The 24,443-nt window shown below is 41.4% G+C and overlaps 1 protein-coding gene across 3 annotated transcripts in view; it reads right to left on the bottom strand.

Moving 5' to 3' along the window:
* Window positions 1–24,443, bottom strand: part of EEA1 (early endosome antigen 1) — a 175,420-nt gene that overhangs the window by 17,552 nt on the left and 133,425 nt on the right. For all 3 annotated transcript variants that reach the window (XM_077470781.1, XM_077470782.1, XM_077470783.1), the window contains 6 exons: window positions 23,748–23,933; window positions 17,663–17,845; window positions 15,212–15,397; window positions 9,650–9,781; window positions 1,942–2,127; window positions 1,484–1,722 (listed from right to left, as the gene is read on the bottom strand). In XM_077470781.1, the coding sequence (XP_077326907.1) occupies window positions 1,484–1,722; window positions 1,942–2,127; window positions 9,650–9,781; window positions 15,212–15,397; window positions 17,663–17,845; window positions 23,748–23,933 (1,112 nt within the window). The remainder of the gene's footprint in view (window positions 1–1,483; window positions 1,723–1,941; window positions 2,128–9,649; window positions 9,782–15,211; window positions 15,398–17,662; window positions 17,846–23,747; window positions 23,934–24,443) is intronic.

Below are 24,443 nucleotides of genomic sequence, written 5' to 3'. Positions count from 1 at the left end.
TGGGCGTTCCTTATTAAAGGGGGCTCCCGGATTCCGATAAGCCCCCCACCCGCAGACCCCGACAACCAACTGCCAGGGTTGTCGGGAAGAGGCTCTTGTCCTCATCAACATGGGGACAAGGTGCTTTGGGTGGGGGGGCCACGCGGCCCCCCCTTCCCCAAAGCACTCCCCCATGTTGAAGGCACGCGGCCTGGTACAGCTCAGGAGGGGGGCGCTCGCTCATCCCCACCCGCTTTCCTGACCGGCCGGGTAGCGTGCTCGGATAAGGGTCTGATATGGACCTAGGAGGGACCCCCCACGCCGTTTTTTCGGCATAGGGCATAGGGCTTCCCCTTTAAGTCCATACCAGGTGATAGGGCCAGCGTGTCAATCTTGCCGCCTCCGGCGGCGACATCGACTTCCTTCCCTAGTCCCGACTACCTGGAGCCTTGCTCAAAACTAACTGACTTTTCTCCGTGCGGGAAAAGTCCGTCCATTTCAAAAGTACGGCGGACTAGCACACACACAGCCGTATTGTCTGCAAATTTTTTGAGTTAAACCTCCTTTCGAACTCCGCCGGACTTTTGGGTAAAAATAATCCCCCGGAGCCCACACACGGGAGGATTGTCCGGCGGACTTTTGTTTGATCGTGTGTACGCGCCATAACTCTTCCCCATTCCATCCAAAGCTAGAATAAATGTGTGCCTAGAATTCCACTTTAATTTCACCAATATTTTACTGGAATATTAACCCCACATCATCAAGGTATTTCAACTAAGATTGGAGCAAAAGAACTGTAGCGGCTGCCCACTGCAATCAATAAGATTTTATCTTTTAAATCAGCCTCTCTAAACCTTTGTACCCCAGAAACCTTAAAATACTTTTCTGGTGTTGGGGAGCCCTTATCAAAACCAGTTCAGGTCAACAGGAAAATTCCATTTACATTGACAGCTAGTAGGATAAATGTCTTTCTTTGCAGTGGTGGTCAGGATGCCACCCTTACAGACAGCTAAAAAGATCACTGGTGTCATGCAGCTGCCTCTGCTAAGTGGTGTTGGCCCTGGAATTATGCAGGCACCATCAATTAGGAGGTCAATCAGCCACAACTCAAGGAACATCTAGCAACCTCTGGAGGAACCCCTAGGCTTCCACGGAACCAGGCAGAGAATGGCTGTTCTAAAAGAACAAGCAATCGGATTGCCATGAGCTCCATTTATGTTTTGGTTTTGTCAAAGCATTTTTGGAATTTACAAAATCTATGTAGAGATACCGCTATGAATATAAGAAGAAAGTCTCCCATTGTAGAGAAACCTTATATGACAGATACAGGACATATTACATGATGGACAATGTAAATGGTCGTTTGAGTGATACATGCACAGAACACTGCAGTCCTTGAATGAATGCATCTTTCATTCTCCCCCTCTAATATAAAAGGTTAACCAAACTTTCTCTGCAGATAATGTGTGGTGTATGTTCCCCAGGCAAATGGCATAGAACCCACCTTTCTAGAAGCGCACGTCTCTCATCCTGGTTATTTTGGACCGTTGCCTCAAGCACTGCAATCTCTCCTCGAAGGTCATCAGTCTGCTTTTCCAACTCACTGACTCTACGCTGACTACTCTGCCATTCTTTCTTTAACGTAGCCAGATTTTCATTTAAAGCAGTGATTTGCATACTGAGCTTTGACTCATTCTCTTCATGTTTCTTCCTCTGCTCCTCTTTTTCCTTTGTTTCTGTAGTCTAATTTGTTGCACAGAAAAAGAGCAAAAATTAGAAGAAGACAGTTATTTGTAAGGAGCAACTGCATAGATTTCTTCTAAAATATGGTAAATGTATTCACAGCTAAGCACCACTGGAGACATTTTTTATGAAGTAATGTTTTAATCTAGGAAATTTAGCAGACAACCAGATTACATATAACACTTTTTTTTAGATGTGCTAGGGACATTGGTGACTTACCAGTTTATTCTGCAGCTCTATATGCAGCTTTTTCCATTCGTCTTCCTTCCTTTTCATTTCATCTTTTAAGGTCTGCTGTAGTTTCTTCTCCTGCTGAAGAGCTGTAGTAGAGCCCTCAAGCTTACCCTGCAGCTCAAGCTTCTGCTGAATCAGTAGCTGCTTGGCTTCCTCTAAACTGCTGGTTTGCTGCGAGAAGAGCACATACTTTGAATAGAGTTTAATCCAAAGAAAGATAGTTGCTTATGCTGCCATTATTGACCCATTGTTATCCTACATAGATCCCCAGAGCTGATGGAATTGATAGTTTTCAGAAAATTGTTACTCGAGTTTTCACAATTCTAAAAATGCAATAAAACTATTCTTTAAGGCTTTACTCATTTTATCCACCAGCAATAAAGAGTAACCTCTGAATTGTTTATAAAGGACCTTGGGCTTTCCACTTCCACCTAAACAAACGTAATTTTGTTGCTTAATTTTCGCTGCATACACTTTCCCTCCTACCCTTACTCTCCCCCACATAACTGGCAATTGTTTGGTGAATATTATATTATATATACACACGTACACATACATATATATATATATATATATATATACATACATACACACACAAACACATACACACCTATATACAGTATCTCATAAAAGTGAGTACACCCCTCACATTTTTGTAAATATTTTATTATATCTTTTCATGTGACAATACTGAATAAATTACACTTTACATTGTAGCAAAGTAGTGAGAGTACAGCTTGTAGAACAGTGTAAATGTGCTGTCCCCTCAAAATAACAACACACAGCCATTAACGTCTTAACCGCTGGCAACAAAAGCAAGTAGACCCCTAAGAGAAAATGTCCAAATTGGGCCCAATTAGCCATTTTCCCTCCCCGTTGTCACGTGGCTCGTTAGTGTTACAAGGTCTCAGGTGTAAATGGGGAGCAGGTATTAAATTTGGTGTTACTGGAAGTTCAACATGGCACCCCATGGCAAAGAACTCTGAGGATCTGAAAAAAATAATTTCTGCTCTACATAAAGATGGCCTAGGCTATAATAGGATTTTTATAACCGCTTACCTGTAAAATCCTTTTCTTGGAGTACATCACGGGACACACAGCTCCATAGAAATAACTATGTGGGTTATAGGCCCCTTTTAGGTGAACGGACACTGGTAAAACCAAAAAGGAAACAGGAAGTGCCCCTCCCTAAAAACCCCTCCCATACCGGGAGTACCTCAGGTTTTTGTAGCAAAGCAATATATACACATATCCCATATAAGAGGGGAGGAACCTCTGTGCCCCGTGATGTACTCCAAGAAAAGGATTTTACAGGTAAGCTGTTATAAAAATCCTATTTTGTTTATCGTACATCATGGTACACAGAGCACCATAGTAATAACCATGTGGGATGTCCCAAAGCAATGCCACCTGAGGGGAGGGAGACACAAAACAAAATAGCTACCGCCAGGCGTGAGGACCTATACTGCTGCCTGCAGCACACTGCGCCCAAAGGCTGTGTCCTCCTGCCATCTTACAGCCATTTGATAAAATCTTGTGAATGTATGTACTGACAATCAAGTAGCAGCCTTGCAAATCTGAGCCACAGAGGCTTGGTAATGCACTGCCCATGAAGCACTGACTGCCCGGGTAGAGTGCGCTTTAATCTTAAAGGGAGGAACCCTTCCTATCAGGCCATAAGCCTGACTAATCACCTGACAAATCCACTTAACAGTTGTCGATGGTGCCTGACCCTTTCTAGGCCTTTCCTGCAACACAAATAAAACATCAGTTTTCCGTACCTGAGCAGTCGCTTTCAGATTTTAACTGCTCAAACTACATCGAGAGAGAGTAATAATATTTTTTTTTTTTTAGAACGAGGTTCTGGGAAAAAAGATAAGGAAAAAACTTGATTCAGATGAAACCCAGACACTACCTTTGGCAAAAAGGTTGGGATCGGACTCAGCACCACCTTATCTTTGCGAATGATTAAGTATAGCTCTTTACAAGAGAAAGCAGCCAGCCAATTCTGATACTCTTCTTGCAGAGGTTATCACAACTAGGAATACCAATTTCCTTGTCAAAAAGGATCAAAAGGAATATTCTGTATAGGTTCAAAGGGTTGTCTTTGCAACACCGACAAAACCAGATTCAAATCTCTTGTGCACAAGGGTATTCTAACTGGCGGAGTTATCCGGGTTACCCCGTGTATGAATGCCCGGACTAAAGAGTGCGAAGCAAGTAGCCTTTGGAAAAACACTGCCAAGGCCAAAATCTGACCCTTGATTGTACTCAAGGACAGCTTTATCTCTACCCTTGGTTTCACACCAAGTGACGTAGGCCTTCCAGACCCTTTAATAAATGGTACTGAATGCCAGCTTTCTGGCATTAATAAGAGTGGTTACTACTGAACCTGAAAGCCCCCGATTTTTTAGAATGTGAGCAGGATGGAATACAAGTCCCTGCAACAGCAGGTCCGGACGAGGTGGAAGAGTCAAAGACTCCCCTACAGCCATTTTCATGATCCATGCATACCAGGGTCTTCTGGGCCATGTCGGGGCCACTAGGATTACCGAATTCCCTTCTTCCCTGATCCTGTAAAGCAGCCGTGGTAGCAGCTGAACTGGAGGGAATGCATAAATCAGTGAAAACTGATTCCATAGGGTCACTAACGCATCTACTCCAAGTGCAAGTGGATCCCTTGTTCTCGCCACAAAATTATCCAACTTCTTGTTGAACCAGGACGTCAATAGATCTACGTCCGGCGTCCTCCATCTTTGGCATATGGCCAGAAAGACATTGGGATGTCGAGACCATTCTCCCGGCAACAACTGTTGATGGCTCAGAAAATCTGCCTGACAGTTTTCCACTCCTGGAAAGTAAACTGCAGATAGGCAAGGAACATGTTTCTCTGCCCAAGACAGAATATGATCGACCTCCCTTTGGGCTGCGTTGCTTCTGGTGCCCCCTTGGTGATTGATATAGGCCACTGCTGTGGCATTGTCAGATTGTATCCTGACAGGAGCATTCCACAACCTGGACATCAAGGCTATTAGAGCCAGACGTACTGCCCGAATCTCTTGGATATTGGTGGGCAAGGTCTTCTCGGACTCTGATCACTTCCCCTAAACAGTGGTCTTTTCTAGAACTGCTCACCAACCCCATAGGCTGGCATCCGTTGTTACTACTTTCCAGGAAACTGGAATGAAGGATCTTCCCTTCTGTAAATTCCTGGTTGTCAACCACCAGTTGAGCCTCTGGCATACCTTTGGAGCCAGATTCATTGGATAATCCAAGGCTTTGACCCGTTTTTTCCAAGCAGGCAGAATACTGTGTTGCAACAGTCTTGAATGAAACTGGGCATAGGGAACTGCTTTGAAGGAAGCTGCCATCTTCCCTAGTAACCTCATGCAAAGGCGAATGGAAAGACCCTTCTTTGCCTTGACTGCTTGGACCAGCTCGCTTAGAGCATTGACCTTTGTCTGAGGCAAGAACACCCTTTCCTGGATTGTGTCTATGACCAGGCCCAAATACTGCAGCCTTCTTAATGGCTGTAAGGATGATTTCTCTAGATTGAGAATCAAACCCAGGTGTCTCAGATAACTGAATGTTCTGGACACCCCTTGATTTAACCCTGCCATTGACTGATCTACCAGTAGCAGGTTGTCTAGGTATGCTATTACTGCTATACCCTGGCCCCTTAGTTTTGCTAATACTGGGGCTAACACTTTTATAAACATACATATAATTAAATATATATATAATATATATATATATATATATATATATATATATATATATATATATATATATATATATACTTTTTTTTTTTTATTCGGTCTTTGAATTTTTTTTAACAAAAAATAAAAATTGCACAGGTGATAAAATACCACCAAAAGAAAGCTCAATTTGTGCGAAAAAAAATGATAAAAATTTAATTTCGATACAGTGTTGCATTGACCGCGCAATTGTCATTCAAAGTGTGACAGCGCTGAAAGCTGAAAATTGGACTGAGGGGGGTTTAAGTGCCCTGTAAGCAAGTGGTTAAAAAAAAATTCTCTTAGCTGAGCTGTGTGTGGGGGAGTGTGGGGGTCTCAGCAGGGGGGAACCTGACCTCTCTGATGGTGGAAGGTCCCCCCAAAACCCACTGATAGCTGACTGGAGCAGGAAAAAATAGCAATGCTGCCGCAAAAGCCTTTGCTGACACTTGAGCACACACAGGGGAAGCATGGAATTTTGGAGCCAGGTAATGTGTTTTTACACCGTCTAGTGGCTAAACACAGGCATGAATATAAAAATATACATTCCTTGTAATCTTTCTGATTTACCTAATCCCGCCGCTGGATTGCTGGAAATTATAACAGACAGATCCAGCCTTTACCCATCGCAGCGGGCCGTGTCATACCAGACCTTCAAGGCCTGGGTCCCCTTTTACAGGTCCACTCCCTTGGACCTGTACAGTACCCTGCCGGAAAACTCTTTGGCTGTATCAACATGACCAAGGTGCTGGGTCCCAGGGTCCAGCTCTCAAAAGAGAAGCATTACAAACAAAAACCTTGTTTCTTCCTCCACGAGGCCCGGGTACCATCCATTTGGCTTTCAAGCATTCTAAATGGATCCGTTTGCACAGCTCCTTGATACCATCAGGGATTGCTTAGTGGAGCTCTCTTAGCATTTCATCAACCGTGACCAACACCTTAGACACTGGCAAAAAACGGAGGTACTTCCCGTATGGGAGGGGTTATATAGAGGAGGGGCTCTGTGTCCTGTAACGTACCATAAAGAAAAGAAGATTGCCAAGACCCTGAAACTGAGCTGCAGCATGGTGGCCAAGACCATACAGCGATTTAACAGGGCAGGTTCCACTCAGGACAGGCCCTACCATGGTCGACCAAACAAGTTGAGTGCACGTGCTCAGCATCATATCCAGAGGTTGTTTTTGGGAAATAAACGTATGAGTGCTGTCAGCATTGTTGCAGAGGTTGAAGGGATGGGGGGGGGGGTTAAGCCTGTCAGTGCTCAGACCATATGCCGCACACTGCATCAATTCAAATTGGTCTGCATGGCTGTCATCCCAGAAGGAAGCCTCTTTTAAAGACGATGTACAAAAATGCCCGCAAACAGTTTGCTGAAGACAAGAAGACTAAGAACATGGATTACTGGAACCATGTCCTGTGGTCTAATGGGACCAAGATACACTTATTTGGTTCAGATGGTGTCAAGCGTGTGTGGCAGCAACCAGGTGAGGAGTACAAATACAATTGTGTCTTGCCTACAGTCAAACATGGTGGTGGGAGTGTCATGGTCTGGGGCTGCATAAGTGCTGCCGGCACTGGGGAGCTACAGTTCATTAAGGGAACTGTGAATGCCAACATGTACTGTGACACACTGAAGTAGAGTATGATCCCCTCCCTTCGGGGACTGGGCTGCAGGGCAGTATGCCAACATGATAATGACCCTAAACACCTCCAAGATGACCACTGCCTTTTTAAAGATGCTGAGGGCAAAGGTGATGGACTGGCCAAGCATGTCTCCAGACCTAAACCCTATTGAGCATCAATGGGGCATTCTCAAATAGAAGGTGGAAGAGCGCAAGGTCTCTGACATCCACCAGCTCGGTGATGTCATCATGGAGGCGTGGAAGAGGACTCCAGTGGCAACCTCTGAAGCTCTGGTGAACTCCATGCCCAAGAGGGTTAAGGCAGTGCTGGAAAATCATGGTGTTCACAAAAAATATTGACACTTTGGGCCCAGTTGGGACATTTCACTTAAGGGATTTACTCACTTTTGTTGCCAGTGGTTTTCACATTAACAGCTGTGTGTTTAGTTATTTTGAGGGGACAGTACATTTACACTGTTATACAAACTGTACACTCACTATGTTACATTGTAGCAAAGTGTAATTTGTTCAGTGTTGTCCCATTAAAATATATAATAAAATATTTACAAAGATGCGAGGAGTGTACTCACTTTTGAGAGATACTGTATATTTGTGTGTTATATATCATCCTGTAAAAGAATATCATCTATTCTTACCTTTCCAGTGGCGTGTGTCTTTGCTGGAATGCCACTGCCTTGATTCTCTCTAGCTGTTTCAGGCATTAAACACTTCTTCGTATGTTGAACATCTGCTTCCCCAACTTCACTTTGGTTCCTCTAACAGGGCATACTTTTATTGTGACATCCAAGCCAATGAGGCAAAATGTAGCATGCAATTGAGCAGAAGGAGATGGTATTTGCACACCCAGGAGTGCTAAATACCCATAGCAGCCAGGGATTAGCAAGGTGGTTGTTTTTGAAGACAAGAGTTGCCAAAAAAGTAAACATGGTTGCTATTCTTTTACAGGCTGGACTTCATTTAGAAGACACCCTGTTGTCACAGGGTGACTTTAAATATCACGATAACGAACAAAATGTTTCACTAGGCAAATCTAACCACTCCCAGAAACCTAAATACCGCATTTATCGGCATATAACACGCGCCGGCGTATAACATGCACCCCAAGTTTAGGAGGGAATTTTAAGGAAATAAACTTACATTTAAATGCCCATCAATGCAGCCTTGTCAGTGTCATTTGTAGCCTTGTCAATGTCATTTGCAGCCTCGTCATTGCAGCCCTGTCAGTGCAGCTTTGTCATTGTCATTTGCAGCCTTGTCATTGCAGCCTTGTCAGTGTTGTTGCAGCCTTGCATTGCAGCCTTGTCAGTGTCATTTGCAGCCTTGTCAGTGTCAATTGCAGGCTTGCATTGCAGCCTTGTCAGTGTCGTTGCAGGCTTGCATTGCAGCCTTTCTGAAAGCCGCCGGGAAGCTCACAATTGGCGGGGGATCGTATAACACGCACCTACGATTTTTTCCGCTGATTTTAAGGGGAAAAGGTGTGTATTATATGCCAATAAATATGTTACGTTTAATCATTCGTTTACACAGCTATGACAATGATTACACTTAAAGTAGTATTAAACTCTCAGCATTTTTTATTTTAACACACTGGGCACAAACATTCTCCAGTAAACTATTTGGGTCCATGTACACGGCTTAAAAAACACTGCTTCTACAGGAGTTTTCTGGTTTGTCTGTACAAACATCCCAGTGTTATCCTATGTGTACATGCACGTTAGAATGTTTAGAGACACATTTTAAGCTCAGTGTGAAAAGGAAGAAAAGAAAAAGAAAAAAAAAAAACCTTCTGGTTGGCGTGTTTGAAAGGAGTTTTATGGCAGAAAAAAAAAAACGCTAAATGCTCCAAAACGCCGGTACAAAAATTCTCTATATGACCATTTATTTTCTTTTTTTTTAAGCCCAGTGTGCACAGACCTAACTGTGGACAATGCAGACCCAAGCCAGTCTGTTATTTTGGCAAAGGGAGAGAGTGCCCTGCAATCCCAGACTATGGAGCTGTGTGTTTCTACTGATGCAAACAGTGTAGGAAGACACAACTCTAGTCCATGTATTCAAGGGTGGCTCTACAAGATGATGCAAGAGAGAGAAGCCACCTTGAAACAAGAAGCCTAGGGAAGTGGTCATGGACAAATTGGAAAAGATTGAAAGATAAAGAAGCTACATATGCCGTGATTAAATCAGCTGCTGAAGGTGCTTCAAAAACTCAGTGTTCAATATCACTTTATTACAGACAGAAGTTATGACAGACTGTATACTCTAAATATAAAAGAAAATGTCTATGGGATAATTCAAAGTACAATTAAGGAAAATTACCTTTTGGAATCCTTCTTTAACATTCTTGAGTTCCTCACGTTTTTTGGTAAGTTCACCTTCTAACTTTTCCTTTGTGGAATTCAGATTAGTGGCACTGGCCCTTTCTTCACTCAACTCTTTGTCAACGAGAGCCTAAAAAAACAATGACAGTGACAGAATATATCCTAATATTAAAAGTACAAAGTCTCTCAAAAGATAGGGTGTTGAGCAAGTTTCCTTTTGTCATTGTCGTTAACTGTAAAACCCAACAATGACCAACACTTTTGGTATTCCCACAACATAAAATAAAACCTCCCTCATCAGATATTCCAAGGAAACAGGCTTTGAAATTTCAAGAACAATAACACCTCAATAACAGTAGAAACAGTTATGCAATTTTGTTTTGCTTTGGACAAAGCAGGGAATCTTAGCAAGCAATGGCAAATCTCATAATTGGGGCAAAGACTGACACAAAACACTTTTTTCCAGTAAAATTAGAAAGGCTAAAACTTCTGTCAGTTTTTCACATTTGTTTACATTCACACCTAAGCGTCCATTTTCAAGTGTTTTTTGGAGCAGAACTGCTAGTTTTTGTAGCTTTTGTCAGGCATTTTTCAACTAAAAGGTGCGGAGTGCTGCTGAAAAAGGGGCAGAGAGCTGCTGTTTGAGCAGAAAAAGTGGGTCAAAACATTTTAAAAAAGAAGTTTCCAATTAACTCTATGGGGACAAAGACATTCAATTCTTCCTGAAAAGTAGCTCATGTACTTTTTTTGAGCAACAGAAATTTTGCTACAAGTAACAGAATGCGCAGATGTGAACAAGGGCTATTGAAAACAATGGGCTTTTGTGATTTGAGTCTTTTTGACTACAAGCTATAAAATTCTCAAGTGTGAATGGGGCCTGTCTGCGGCGTCTTGCGCCAATGACAACTGCTCCTATTATCTTCTAAAATCTCCCCAACATCATAGAAAACAGTACAAAATTTGACAGAAATGTTTAGTCTTTCCATGGCTATGCAAAAAAAAGTTTGGCTGGAAAAATGGACCGCTTACACCAAGTCAATGTGCTAATACATATTACATGCGTTGTTGTAATGTGTTTCCTTTCATTTGAATGCACCCAACTCACCTTGCACACAGACCTGTTGCAGTGCAGCAGCACACATTTGTGCACTGTTGCGCATTGCAGTATGTGCACCACACTTCCGAAGTTGACAAGGAATGCCACTGCATCCCAATGCACTTAACATGTTACCGCAATGCATAGTGTAAGCAGCCCATAGGAGTCTATTGATATTGTGTTTTACTTTATTTGGAGCAAAAAACATCCCCTACAGCAAAACAAGCATTACAGGCTTCCATGTCAGAAGGGGGATTGGTTCAACCAAGTTTCCTTAATTATTTGCTGGCTTCCCAGCTGTCCTATGTCTATGAATGGCTATACCAACAAAAGTAGATTATAAATTATTATTATTATAAATTAGGAACTGTAGCACCCTTTCCTCTCTAGATGTAGTGGTAAAAAAAATGTGGCTTTTACCTGAGGACAAAACCTATCTTCAAAGTTCTAGTTTCTCCTCTAGAACTTCAATATGGAATATGAGCCAACTAAATGGAACCTTTGTCTTTTTTGACCAGCTTAAAAAATCTTAAATCGATCACAAAAAAGCACTTTTGCCGGTATCTTACTTTACCCCATGCAGTTCACTTTCAGTTTGGCACGCTCAATGTTTCTCTGGTTACCTCACAATTACATACATTTATGACTATGGAACGAACTATGGCTAACTATGGAACCCTTGAAATAGTTCTCTGGTCTCAGGGAACCCCTGCTAAAAATTAGAAATCTACAACTCATGATACATTAGTGTGATGGTCAGTGGGAAGAATGGTCCTTACACTTGTGGTCACTGGGAAGAATTACTGCCTTATAGATTTTAAAAAAGATCAATGGTGTGAGTAGGAACTTATCTTAAAGGCAGAAATTGCCTAATGCTGCAGGAACCCCTAGCAAACTCTGGAGGAACCCTAGGGTTCCACGGAACCCTGGTTGAGAATCACTGCTATAGATGATCAGTGGAAAGATATGGAATTGGTAATGCTTTAAAAATATACAATTAGTTCCACTGACTTATCCAGTTTAAACCTCATCAGCTCCATTATACTCTAGAAAAACCACAAAAAAATGGGTGTAATTGCTACAGCTGTCAAATATGCTCTATATCAACTGTGGATATCCTAACATATTTTGGCTATATACATATGTGTCCCAGTAGGACTGTCTAAATAGTCTAAATTAATCTAAGTAGCTACTTACTGTCCCAGCAATACAATATTTTAAAACTTTGACGTTTGACCAGCATTGGCAAAATGCTACAAACTGCCAGCAAAGTTGATTCTTCCTGTGACATATGTTAAAAAGATAGGCCTGGTCCTTAGTAAAGTGCGCTGGCAGGACAGTAAAAATAAAAATAAAAAAAGTCCTGCTAGCAGCATCTTTGGAGTGGTGAAGGAACGGTGTCGTATACTGCTCCTTCACCACTCCTGCCCATTTAAATGAATGGGGCAGAGCGGCTATACCGCCGGCAAAACCCTTTCTCGGCCACTAGCAGGGGGTAAAACCGCTAAAACGGTCCTAAAAATAGTGCAGTTTTACCGCCGGCGCCCGCACCGCCCCAGTGTGAAAGGGGCCTTAGCCAATTAGTATTAGTATGTATATACATACATACATTGTTAGTTTGATTATAGTAAGTGGATTTCTTTCATATGAATATAAAAAATAAAAAAAACATTAATACTGTGTGATCACATCTAGAAATGAGAAGATTATTTGTGGCAGTTATGAGCTGTTCCTCGCCCTGGTGACCATACAATTCATCAACAAATTCTAAGCACAGTAACACTAATATTTTCTGATTCTTCTTTTTTTGCATATGTAAGCTATGTGCTGAAATTTGATTAGGATCCAAAGTGTCCAAGCAAACCCAAATGAAGCAGCAGCATGCTGCAATGTGTAAGTATGGACACAGATGGTGTCACAGTCGGTTCAGATTACGATTGTGCCTCACAGTTTACCTTCATGAAAAATAGAGCTTTAAACCTGCATTATCTCCTAAATAAAATTTTAACCGCTTCCCGACTGCTGCACGCAGATATACTGCGGCAGAAGAGCACGTACAGGCAGATTAACGCACACGCCCGCCGGGAGCTCCGTGAGCGCGATCACGATTGTCTCAAGGGGAGGAAGAATGGGAAAATGCTAATGTAAACAAGCATTTCCCCGTTCTGCCTAATGACACTGATGAGAGCTCCCTGTGATCAGGAGCAGTGATCAGTGACAGGTCACACACAGCCCCTCCTCCCACAGTTAGAATCACTCCCTAGAACACACTTACCTCTACAGAGCCACCTAGTGGTTAACCCCTTCACTGTCAGTCACATTTACACAGTAATCAATGCATTTTTAATTGCACTGATCGCTGTATAAATGTGAATGGACCCAAAATCGCCCCAAAAGTATCCAATGTGTCCGCCATAATGTCGCAGATCAATAAACACTTATTGCGATTTTTTTTTACCAAAAATTTGTAGAAAAATACGTATTGGCCTAAACTGAGGAAAAAAAAAATTTTTTTTATATATTTTTGGGGGATATTTATTATAGCAAAAAGTAAAAAATAATGCATTTTTTTTTTTAAATTGTTGCTATTTTTTTGTTCATAGCTCAAAAAATAAAAACCACAGAGGTGATTAAATGTCACCAAAAGAGAGCTCTATTCGTGGAGAAAAAAAATATGTCAATTTTGTTTGGGAGACATGTCGCTTGACTGCGCAATTGTCAGTTAAAGCGGGTGTGCAAAAAACGCTCTTTGGCCAGCCAAATGGTCCGGGGCTCAAGTGGTTAAAATAAAATAAAAGTTGCATCTGGGTTTTAAGAAATTAAACATCTCTGCATGCATCAAATTTTTTCTTATATCATTACCGACATCTGAGGCTTTTTTCTAATACATGACTTAGTTTGAAGCTCGATTCTAGGAAATAAGTGGTATTTTTCCACTTCATATGGAACACATATGGATGATATTGTATGCAGGAGTCGATTCTCTTAGCAAACCTTAAGTATTAAAGATCATACGTCTCTCAATGTATCTGGAGCTGCAGAAAGGAATGTCATATTTATTTAATGACAATTTTCTTGTATGGGTGCTTCATATGATTTGCCCTGTGATGAAATATGGTTGAAAGTCTTCTTTTCTCAAAGGTATACAGGAGGCAACTAATTTGTGTGCACAAAAAAAAAAAAAGATAGCGATACAGAGGACATATAGACTAATATAATCTAATTCTACAAGTAGATGCATCTAATCACATTGTGTTAAACTGTAAATTAATTCCTTCAACGTCAAATCAGTTACTGGCAATTAAACTGAAACTCATTAGATCAGTGTCTCTTAACCATACGAAGGCTACACGTGATACATGACTATATGTTGTCTCTTGGATTTACTAGCAACCATATAATGCAAGGGGTTGCCTAATCAATTCCATGGTTAACCAGTTAGGGCCTTACACTACATAATGGTTGGTAAATTGAAATGATTTTATAGAATTATATTGTAGTGTGTGTTTAGCCAGCTTTAGAATTTCAACTCCCCGCTGCTAATGACCAATCTGAAGGCAGTATCTATGCCTCCAACAATCAATACACGTGAAAAAAAAAAAATCTATAAAATAAGTCTTTTTCACACAGCCACTGCTCCTTTTCCTCGCAGATCAACATTTTTCAATGTGTTAAGTCCTTGACTTCATATTAGTTGCCCATCATTGGCAATGTAAAGGGGTCAACTGATTACATCTAAATATTTCAAAACTCAATGTAATTAACACCTGACATGCGGCATTTAATCCTTTAGGCTGAGTTTACACTGCCATGCGGGGTGCCTCACAAAAGGGGTCCAGCGCATCCCTGTTCACCTTTCCAGGTCCGAATATTTGGCTGAATTTGGACCTGAAACAGACCAGAAGACGCACAGGACTTCTGTGCAATTCGCTCTACTCCTGTACCAGAGCTGTGTGAACCAGCTCCATTGAGATCCGGTCACAGTCTCCTGACATTCAAATTGGATGCGGGGGAAACCACAATTCGCAATAGCGTGAACCCAGCCTTAAGGCTAAACTCTCAGCAAATGGATAAATACGCAAATGGATGAAATGTAGTCTTTTCTCTACCCCAGTCTGTGAAGAGAGCGCAGGAGTCTGAGACCAAGTCAAGTTCAGGTACTGACAATACTTGCTATTATAAAAAAAAAAAAAATAGGAATGTATTAATGAATATGGAATTGCATTGATTTGTACCATCTATATCTGCCTGGAGTTCAGTTTTAAGCATTGTTTTCAAACGCACCTAGTTATGACATTGGGTTTTATCCTTCATCTTTTCTCTAACTTGGCAGATATCCTTCAGTACAAGTAACCTCAAGAAAGTGGAGCCGTTTTCAGAAACTGAGCCAGTAATACTTTTTTCTCTTATTGTAGTAGACAGTTAAAAACAATCTACAAAATGGAAATACATACTGACAAATACCTTCTGTGCTTGTAACTCCTGCAGGGTTTGTCCCTGCTCCTTCAGCTGCTTTGTCTTTGTCAATATGTCCTGCTCCATGGTAGTCCTCAGTGCGCTTAGCTCTTTGACCTGTTTATTTTGGCCGCTTATTTGATTTTTGTTGGACTTCAACTCTTCCTGAGCTAGCACAAGTTTTTCCTCTAAAGACTAAAAAAAAAATAGAATAAAGGCAGACATACATACATGCTCAATATGTTGATTTGATATGGATTAATGATGCAAATATGGTGTAACTTCTTGATCATAAATGCCTTGTTCATGGAAACTATATACTGTACATATTAGAATTATGTGACCACAACTGCTAGGTTTTCCAATAATATTCAAAAGACCACACTGTGAACACATCTACATTTGGTTTAGTTGGGTTTTCATAGTGTGTCCACATTAGCCTACTATTAAATAAAATGGCCAATGACAATTACAAATTGTAGTAACAGTGTGGACATGTAAATACATCCAGAAGTGATGTTATGGCTATGTACATGTCCATATTTTAAGGTCAATGCTTAAAGTTATGGAGAAACCATACAGCTACTCGGCATTACAACGTATCTATATCTTTATACCTGGCTTCTGTGAAATAAGAAAGACGACAAGTACAATCATTACTGAGCAATAGGACAAATACTTGTATACAGTGCCTAGGAAAAGTATTCCTACCCCTTGAAATTTTCCACATTTTGTCATGTTACAACCAAAAAGATAAATGTATTTTATTGGGATTTTATGTGATAGACCAACACAAAGTGGCACATAATTGTAAAGTGGAAGGAAAAATGATCACTCATTTTCAAAACTTTTTACAAATAAATATCTGAAAAGTTTGGCGTTCATTTGTATTCAGCCCTTTTAATCTGATACCCTTAACTAAAATCTAGTGAAGCCAATTGCCTTCGGAAGTCACCCGTGTCCACCTGTGTGTAATTTAATATCAGTATAAATACAGCTGCACTGTGAAGCCCTCAGTGATTTGTTGGAGAACCTTAGTGAACAAACAGCATCAGGAAGGCCAAGGAACACACCAGACAGGTCAGGGATAAAGTTGTGGAGAAGTTTAAAGCGGGGATAGGTTATTAAAAAAAATCTCAAGCTTTGAACATCTCATGGTGCACTACTCAATCCATCATCCAAAAATTCAAAGCGTATGGCACAACCGCACACCTGTCAAGACATGGCCGTCTACCTAAATTGTCAGGCTGGGCAAGAAGAGCATTAATCAGAGAAGCAGCCAAGAGGCCCATGGTAACTCTGGAGGAGCTGCAGAGTTCCACAGTTTAGGTGGGGTAATCTGCCCACAGCACAACTATTAGTCGTGCACTCCACAAATCTAGCCTTTATGGAAGAGTGGCAAGAAGAAAGCCACCGTTAAAAGAAAGCCATAAGAAATCCTATTTCCAGTTTGTGAGAAGCCATGTGGGGGACACAGCAAACATGTGGAAGAAGGTGCTCTGATCAGATGAGGCCAAAATTAAACTTTTTGGCCTAAAAACAAAATGCTATGTGAGGCGGAAAACTAACACTAGCACATCACCCTGAACATACCAACCCCATCATGAAACATGGTGGTGGCAGCCTCATGTTGTTTGGTGCTTTTACTCAACAGGGACAAGGAAGCCGGTTAGAGTTGATGGGAAGATGGATGGAGCCAAATTACAGGGCGATCTGTTAGAGTATGCAAAAGACTTGAGACTGGGGAGGAGATTCACCTTCCAGCAGGACAAGCACCCTAATCATACAGCCAGAGCTACAATGGAATGGTTTAGATCAAAGCATGTCCATGCTTTAGAATGGCCCAGTCAAAGGCCAGACCTAAATCCAATCGAGAATGTGTGGCAAGACTTGAAAATTGCTGCTTCATTTAATATGACAGAGTGTGAGCTATTTTGCAAAGAAGAATGGGCAAAAATGTCACTCTCTAGATGTGCAAAGCTTGTGGAGACATCCCCAAAAAGACTTGCAGCTGTAATTGCAGCAAAAGGTGGTTCTACAAAGTATTGACTCAGGGGGGCTTAATACAAATGCATGCCACACTTTTCACATATTTATTGGTAAACAAAATTAAAAACCCATTTATCATTTTCCTTCCAGTTAACAATTATGTGCCACTTTGCGTTGGTCTATCACATAAAATCCCAATAAAATACATTTACGCTTTTTATTGTAACATGACAATATTTGGAAAATGTCAAGGGATATGAATACTTTTTCAAGGCACTGTAACTATCCGTATGTTTTTTTTTCCCCCAGCAGCTTTTTGTGAAGCTTGGTAAAGAAGCATCTTTAAAAAATTTTGTTAAAACACCAGAAAACAGAAGCTTCAAGCATATTATTGTGTGGTTATTACCATTGGTACGTATAAGTATCCATGTATTACATGTTAAAAGAAATCAAACTGTCTAAAAGTCCTACTTTTAGATCTTGGCGCATTGCTGAGACTTCAGACTCCTTTCCATACATGTCAGACTGAAGGCTCTCCAGTTTTTCTTGAAGGCCATCGGTGGTTTTCTGTAAATCAGACAATTTGCTCTTCTCAGCAGTGAGTTCTGAAGTCAGAGAGGTAATCTGCAGCTGTAGTTTTCCCTCCACTTGGGTCTAAAAAAATAAATAAAAATATGTAAGTAAATGTTAAGTTTTCAAGAACCAATTTCAACCTAAAGAATTCAATTACTAAACCAGCAAAAGCAAAAATACACTTTTGGTTGACAGTATTGAATTTATATATACACAGTTGGATGATGTATGCAGGGCTTTTGATGTCCTGTCAGAAAGCGCACCAAAACCGTGGGACATAACAGAAGTCTATGGTAAAGCGCAGCTTACCTGCACGAAATCTATGGAGATACTGCGCTGCACCTGCACTGTGGGAGAAAAAGGGGGACCTAAAGCTAGAATGTTTATGTTTGTGTTGATGGAGAAGGGAGGGGATCCTAGCATAGCTAGAAGCGATATTCTTTTTTTTTTTTTTTTAATTCTTAATTCTTATTATAAATCTCAGCCACATTTTTAAATCTGCTGCTAAGTGTCTTGGGTCTGCTGTAATTGACTGTACCACAGACATAAGACTTTTGTCGAAGGTTATGAGTAATGGTCATCCCATGCCTAGAGCAAATTCAAAGTCAGCCATAGGCATGGTAGGGCAGTAAAGCTGCACAATTAAGTAAAAAAATTGCAATCTCGATTCAACCACCCTCACGATCTTAATCCAGCATTTCCATGATTCATATACACAGTGCAGAGCCGGTCTCTGCTCAGAGCTGTCAAATAAAAAAAAAGGCTGAAAAGTTTATCTCAACATTGCTCAGTGCCGATATAAAAAGAAACAATGCATCATTTGGTTCCTTTAGATCAAAGGGATGAAATTCAGTCTGTAAATGAGGTCAGTTTAACCACTTAAAGCGCAGCTCCAAACTGGGGAAATTTTTTTTAAAGTTATCAGCACTTACCTGTCCAGGGAGCCCGCGATGTCGGTACCCCAAGCCGACCTGTCCATTTAAGACAGAGTTCTCTTTTTGCCTGGAACTCTACTTTAACCACTTCCCACCCGGCCAATGCATATATACGGCCGGGTGGGAGCCGTCTACTCCTGATAGGACGTTCAGGAACGTCATTCAGGAGTAGCGGGATCGCGCGCGCGCGTGCCCGCGCAGCGGCGCGATCCCGATGTGCTCGTGTCACCCGGACACGGCACATCTCAGATCGGCAGGAGGGCTCTGTGATTGGCCCTCCTGATCACATGACGGCCGTGTCCAATCACGGCCGTCATGTGATGTAAACAAACAGCCGGTTGCTAGGCAATCGGCTCTCCTCTCCTCACACGGAAGTCACCGCTGAGGAGAGGAGAGCAGAACGCTGCAGCCGGCTGATGATCAGTGAGTATGGGCTGCTTTTTACAGCTTTTTACTCACTGATCATCAGTGTAGTGTAAACACACAACACACCACACAGTACAAACACAGTCCCCACATATGTCCCCAAAACACACATGTCCCCAAATAATAAAAACACATGTCCCTAATAATAAAAACATGTCCCCCACATATGTCCCACTAAAATCACATGTCCCAATGATTATCTGCACACATATGTACGTGATCACCTGCACACATATGTACATGATCATTTGCGTACATATGTCAGTGATCACACAAACCAATTATTATACACTTAACGGATTTTTTTTTACCAAAAACATGTAGCAGAATACATTTTGGCTTAAATTTATGACAAAATTTGATTTTATTGGATTTCTTTTCAAATAGAAAAAAGAAAATATTGTTTTTTTTCCAAATTTCCGCTTTTTTTGCGCTTATATCGCAAAAAAAAAACGGAGTCGTGAATAAATAACACCAAAATAAAGCTCCATTTGTGCGAACAAAATGATAACAATTTCATTTGGGTACAGTGTAGCATGACCGCGCAATTGTCACTGAAAGCGCTAGAGCGCTGAAAGCTGAAAATTGGGCTGGGAAGGAAGGGGGTGAAAGTGCCCTGTATTGTAGTGGTTAAAGACTAAGCCTTTTTCTGACACTTTTTGCTTACAAGTTAAAAAAAATTTTTTGGCTAGAAAGTTACTTAGAACCCCCCATCATTATATATAAACGTTTTATTTAGCAGCGACCCTAGAGAATAAAATGGTGGTCAGTGCAATATTTTATGTCACACTGTATTTACGAAGATGTCTTTCAAACGCAATTTTTGGGGAAAAATTACACTTCAATGAATTTAAAAAAAAAGAAAAAAAGCTAAACAGTAAAGTTATCCCAATTTTTTTGTATAATGTAAAAGATGAGGTTATGCAGAGAATCGTGATCTTTATTCTAAGCAAAAAAAATAAAAATAGTGATTCTCATTTTATCCAGAATCGTGCAGCTCTACAGGGCAGTCACATGACCTCACAGTTGAAATTCTTTTTTAAAGCGGTTTTAAACCCTGCTTGATAATGTTTGCCTACAGGTAAGCCTACAGAGAGGGGAAAAAAAGTATTTGATCCCCTGCTAATTGTGTACGCTTGCTCACTGACAAAGAAATAATCAGTCTATAGTTTTAATGGTAGGTTTATTTTAACAGTGAGAGACAAAATAACAAAAAAATGCACTTAAAAAAAGTTATAAATTGATTTGCATTTTAATGGGTGAAATAAGTATTTGACCCCTTTGCAAAACATAAGTTAGTACTTAGTGGCAAAACCTTTGTTGGCAGGTCACAGAGGTCAGAGGTTTCTTGTAGTTGGCCACCAGGTTTGCACACATCTCAAGAGGGATTTTGTCCCACTCCTCTTTGCAGATCCTTTCCAAATTATGAAGGTTTCGAGGCTGACATTTGGGTAACTCTAACCTTCAGCTCCCTCCACATATTTTCTATGGGATTAAGGCCTGGAGGCTGTGCTTCTTCTTGAGCCACTCCTTTGTTGCCTTGGCCATGTGATTTGGGTCATTATTATGCTGGCATATCCATCCACAACCCATTTTCAATGCCCTGGCTGAGGGAAGGAGGTTCTCACCCAAGATTTGATGGTACATGGCCCCGTTCATTGTCCCTTTGATGGGGTGAAGTTGTTCTGCAGAAAAACATGCCCAAAGCATGTTTCCACCTCCATGTTTGGCGGTGGGGATGGTGTTCTTGGGGTCATAGGCAGCATTCCTCCTGCAAATACGAGTTAAAGTGGTTGTAAACCCTTACAAACCACTTTGACCTACAGGTAAGCCTAGATTAAGGCTTACCTGTAGGGCCAAGAAATATCTCCTAAACCTACACGGTTCCCGGCTCCTGTGCGCATGTGCGGGAGTGACGTCATTGCGTCTTCGTCAAATGACAGCGCCGAAGCAGCGAGACCCACCGAGAAGATGGATGCTCCGTACACAAGGGGACATCGGTGACTTCGCTGGCTCCTGTGTCAGGTAAGGGACACATAATGGACTACTATGCGATGCATAGTAGTCCATTATGCTTTACCTTTGTAGGGAATCAAAGAGGAAGTAAACCCATCAGGGTTTACTTCCTCTTTAATGCAAAAGAGCTTGATTTTTGTCTTATCCAACCACAACACTTTCACTAATTTCTCCTCTGAATCATTCAGATATTCATTAGCAAACTTCAGATGGGCCTGCACATGTGCTTTCTTGAGCAAGGGGACCTTGCGGACACTGCAGATTTTCAGTCCTTCACGGTTTTGTCTTGGCAACTAGGTCCCAGCTGCCTTAAGATCATTGACAAGATTCCGCCATGTAGTTTTGGGCAGATTCCTCACTGTTCTTATGATCATTGAAACTCCATGAGGTGAGATCTTGCATGGAGCCCCAGACTGAGGGAGAGTGACAGTTAATTTGTGTTTCTTCCATTTACAAATAATCACACCAACTGTTGTCACCCTCTCACCATGCTGTTTGGCTATGGTCTTGTAGCCCACTCTAGCCTTGAGTAGGTCTACAATCTTGTCCCTGACATCCTTGGACAGCCAACTCGCCCCCCGTGCTTGTACCAGCTTGCCTCTGCGATCGACGAGCCGGAGAACGAATCGGTCGCCACTAGGAGTTGAGCATGGAGATTTCTGGTGACTAGATGGTCCCCAGTCATCTCTATGACCTTCGGAGGCCCGGGTGCGATGTTATGATGTCACATCTGGCCCGGCAGAAGTAAACATTGCCAGGGACGCGGCTGGAAAGGTCGAGACAGTTTATATTTTTATCTTGGTCTTTCCAGACTGAAGGAGAAGCCTCTCCACAAAGAGGACCTGTCACGTGCTATTTCTATTACAAGGGATGTTTACATTCCTTGTAACTTGAAAAAAAAAAAAAAAAGGAGCAAAACATTTTTTTTAAGGAGTAATTGTAGAAATAAAAAAATAAAAGTAAAATAAAGAATAAAAAAAAAAGTAAAGCACCCCCGTCCCGGTTCACGCACAGAAGCAAAAGCCCACACTCCTCTAACTCTAAACAGGTAACCTGTTAAAAAATATAAAAAAAATTTAAAGTGACGCCTATGGACCAAAGTTTGGCGCCATGCCACGAGTGTGGCATGTTAGGTTATCTATTTACTCAGCATAATATTATCTTTCATAACTTTACCTTTTTTTTTTCTTTTTTTTATAATTAATGAAACCGTTTTTTCCCCAAAAAAACGCATTAAAAAAATTGCTGTGCAAATACCATGTGATATAAACAGTTGCCACAAGCGCCATTTTGTTTCCCTAGGGTCTCTGCTAAAAAAAAAACATATATAATGTTTAGGTGTTCTGAGTAATTTTCTAGAAAAAAATTATGATTTTACAGCACCAGAATTGGCCCGGATGGGAAGTGGTTAAAATGCTAATTAATTTTGTACCTTTTTTGGAAATGCGTTTTTCTGAATATTTTTGTTGTTATTCTGTCTCTCACTGTTATAATAAATCTACCAATAAAATTTTAGACTGATCATTTCTTTTTCAGTGGGCAAATGTACAAAATCAGCAGGGGATCAAATACTTTTTTCCCTCACTGTATAATATAGCTTACCTGTAGGTCAAATTAATATCTACTAAACGTGCTCCATTTAGCAGATATTCGCCCTGCATGCAGCCAGTGACATCACTGGCGCATGCCAGGTCCGGCATACCTGGCCATAAATTCAGAGCTTCGTGGCGGAACCAAGTGCTCCAGCACACTAGTGCAGGAGTGATGTCATTTTGCGGATTTTGGCCAATCACAGAACTGGAGCTCGCGGTGACTTTACAGCTCTGGGGGCTTTATTCCAAGGTGAGCATTTCATAATGTGCTAATGTAATACATACTAGCACATTACGCCATTGCCTTGCAGTTTTTTTTCTTTTTGAACATCTGTGGTTTACAACTGCTTTAATAGTCTTGGCAGAAACAGGCATTTTCACATTGGCCATCACACCTTGCACCAGTTCTTGTTTTGAAAAACAATAGGGATCAGATAGGAGCAGCCATCTGCATATTTGCTGAGGTTATAGACTGCCCAAAAAGATGAACATTTCTCAGGCAAAATCTATCATATTTATTTTAAAGCTGCACTCCATGATAAGCAAATATTGTCTATAGGCCAAAGGTGTGTATATTCTTACTGGAATCGTGGTGTGCTAAGTGTATTTTTTTTTCAGATCTGTGTCATAATCTGTACACTAGTTTCCTGTAATACAGACCAGTCACTGCTGCTGCCCTCTTCTTGTGCAGGGTGAATGGTCTTGTATCCACCCTCCTAAGGTTTTCTGAAGGCAGCCTTGTAGTGAGGTGGGCATGCTAGGCTCCTCTCCTCTCTGCACAAGCTATATAAAGCATGGTGATAATGTCAAAGACATTTGGTGCACCCCAGTGGATTTAAACCTGCGTTGCTATGAAATACAATACAATAATTTCGTGCCCATAGTTCAGCTTTAAAACTGTGCATTGGAATTTTAAATTCAATGTATTGATTTTACAAATTTCTACAGCTCTGACACATGCTGCATTGCTTACCGCTGTGCATGTGCTATTGTAAAAAAACAACCACAACTCACTTTCTCAGTTAGTTGAGTCGCGACAGTCTGTAAATCCTTCTGATGGTTTTTCTTCTCTTCATCAATTGATGCCTGAATTTTCTTCAGCTCTGCCTGATGCTTCTGCTCTACTTTCTTTTTTTCCTCTATAGAGCCTTGTAACTTGTCACTGCAGATCTGTACTTCAGACTTCAGTTTAGTGGATTCCTAGTGGAAGAAACAGCATTGCATGTGAAATTAAAGGTGCCTTAAAACAATGGTCATCAACCTTGTCCTCAGGGCCCACTAACAGCCCAGGTTTACAAGATAACATCACAGGTGATATAATTTTCTGCTCAGCGATTGTAGTATTCTAGTCTGCAATCTCCTCATCCACCCCCCCTCACCCCCAATACACAAAACCTGGCCTGTTCGTGGGGTTGATGACCACTGTCAAATGTGGTTTGACAAGCACAAGCCTGTGGAGCAAATCCAGCCCTCTAGGCCCCTTCATGTGGCCCTCAAACCTCTCCGGCAACCCCCCCCCCCCCATGTCTCCAACCCCACCTTGTCTCAGCAGTCAGCAGGTCTGAGCTGAAAAGAGAAGGGGTGGGGGGGGGGGGTGCTATGGACATGATGTTGCCCATGATGAAACTGAGTTGGACACCCCTGCTTTAACTACTTAGCGCAAATCACCGTCATTGTACATTGGTATTTTGACGCTAAATAGCATTGTTA

This window comes from Lithobates pipiens, unplaced genomic scaffold (genome assembly GCF_037356315.1).
Source record: "Lithobates pipiens isolate NorthernLeopardFrog02 unplaced genomic scaffold, aLitPip1_a1.2 Scaffold_8, whole genome shotgun sequence".
NCBI classification, from domain to species: domain Eukaryota; kingdom Metazoa; phylum Chordata; class Amphibia; order Anura; family Ranidae; genus Lithobates; species Lithobates pipiens.
The sequence above is the reverse complement of the archived record's forward strand: the minus strand, read 5'-3'. Positions and strand labels throughout refer to the sequence as shown.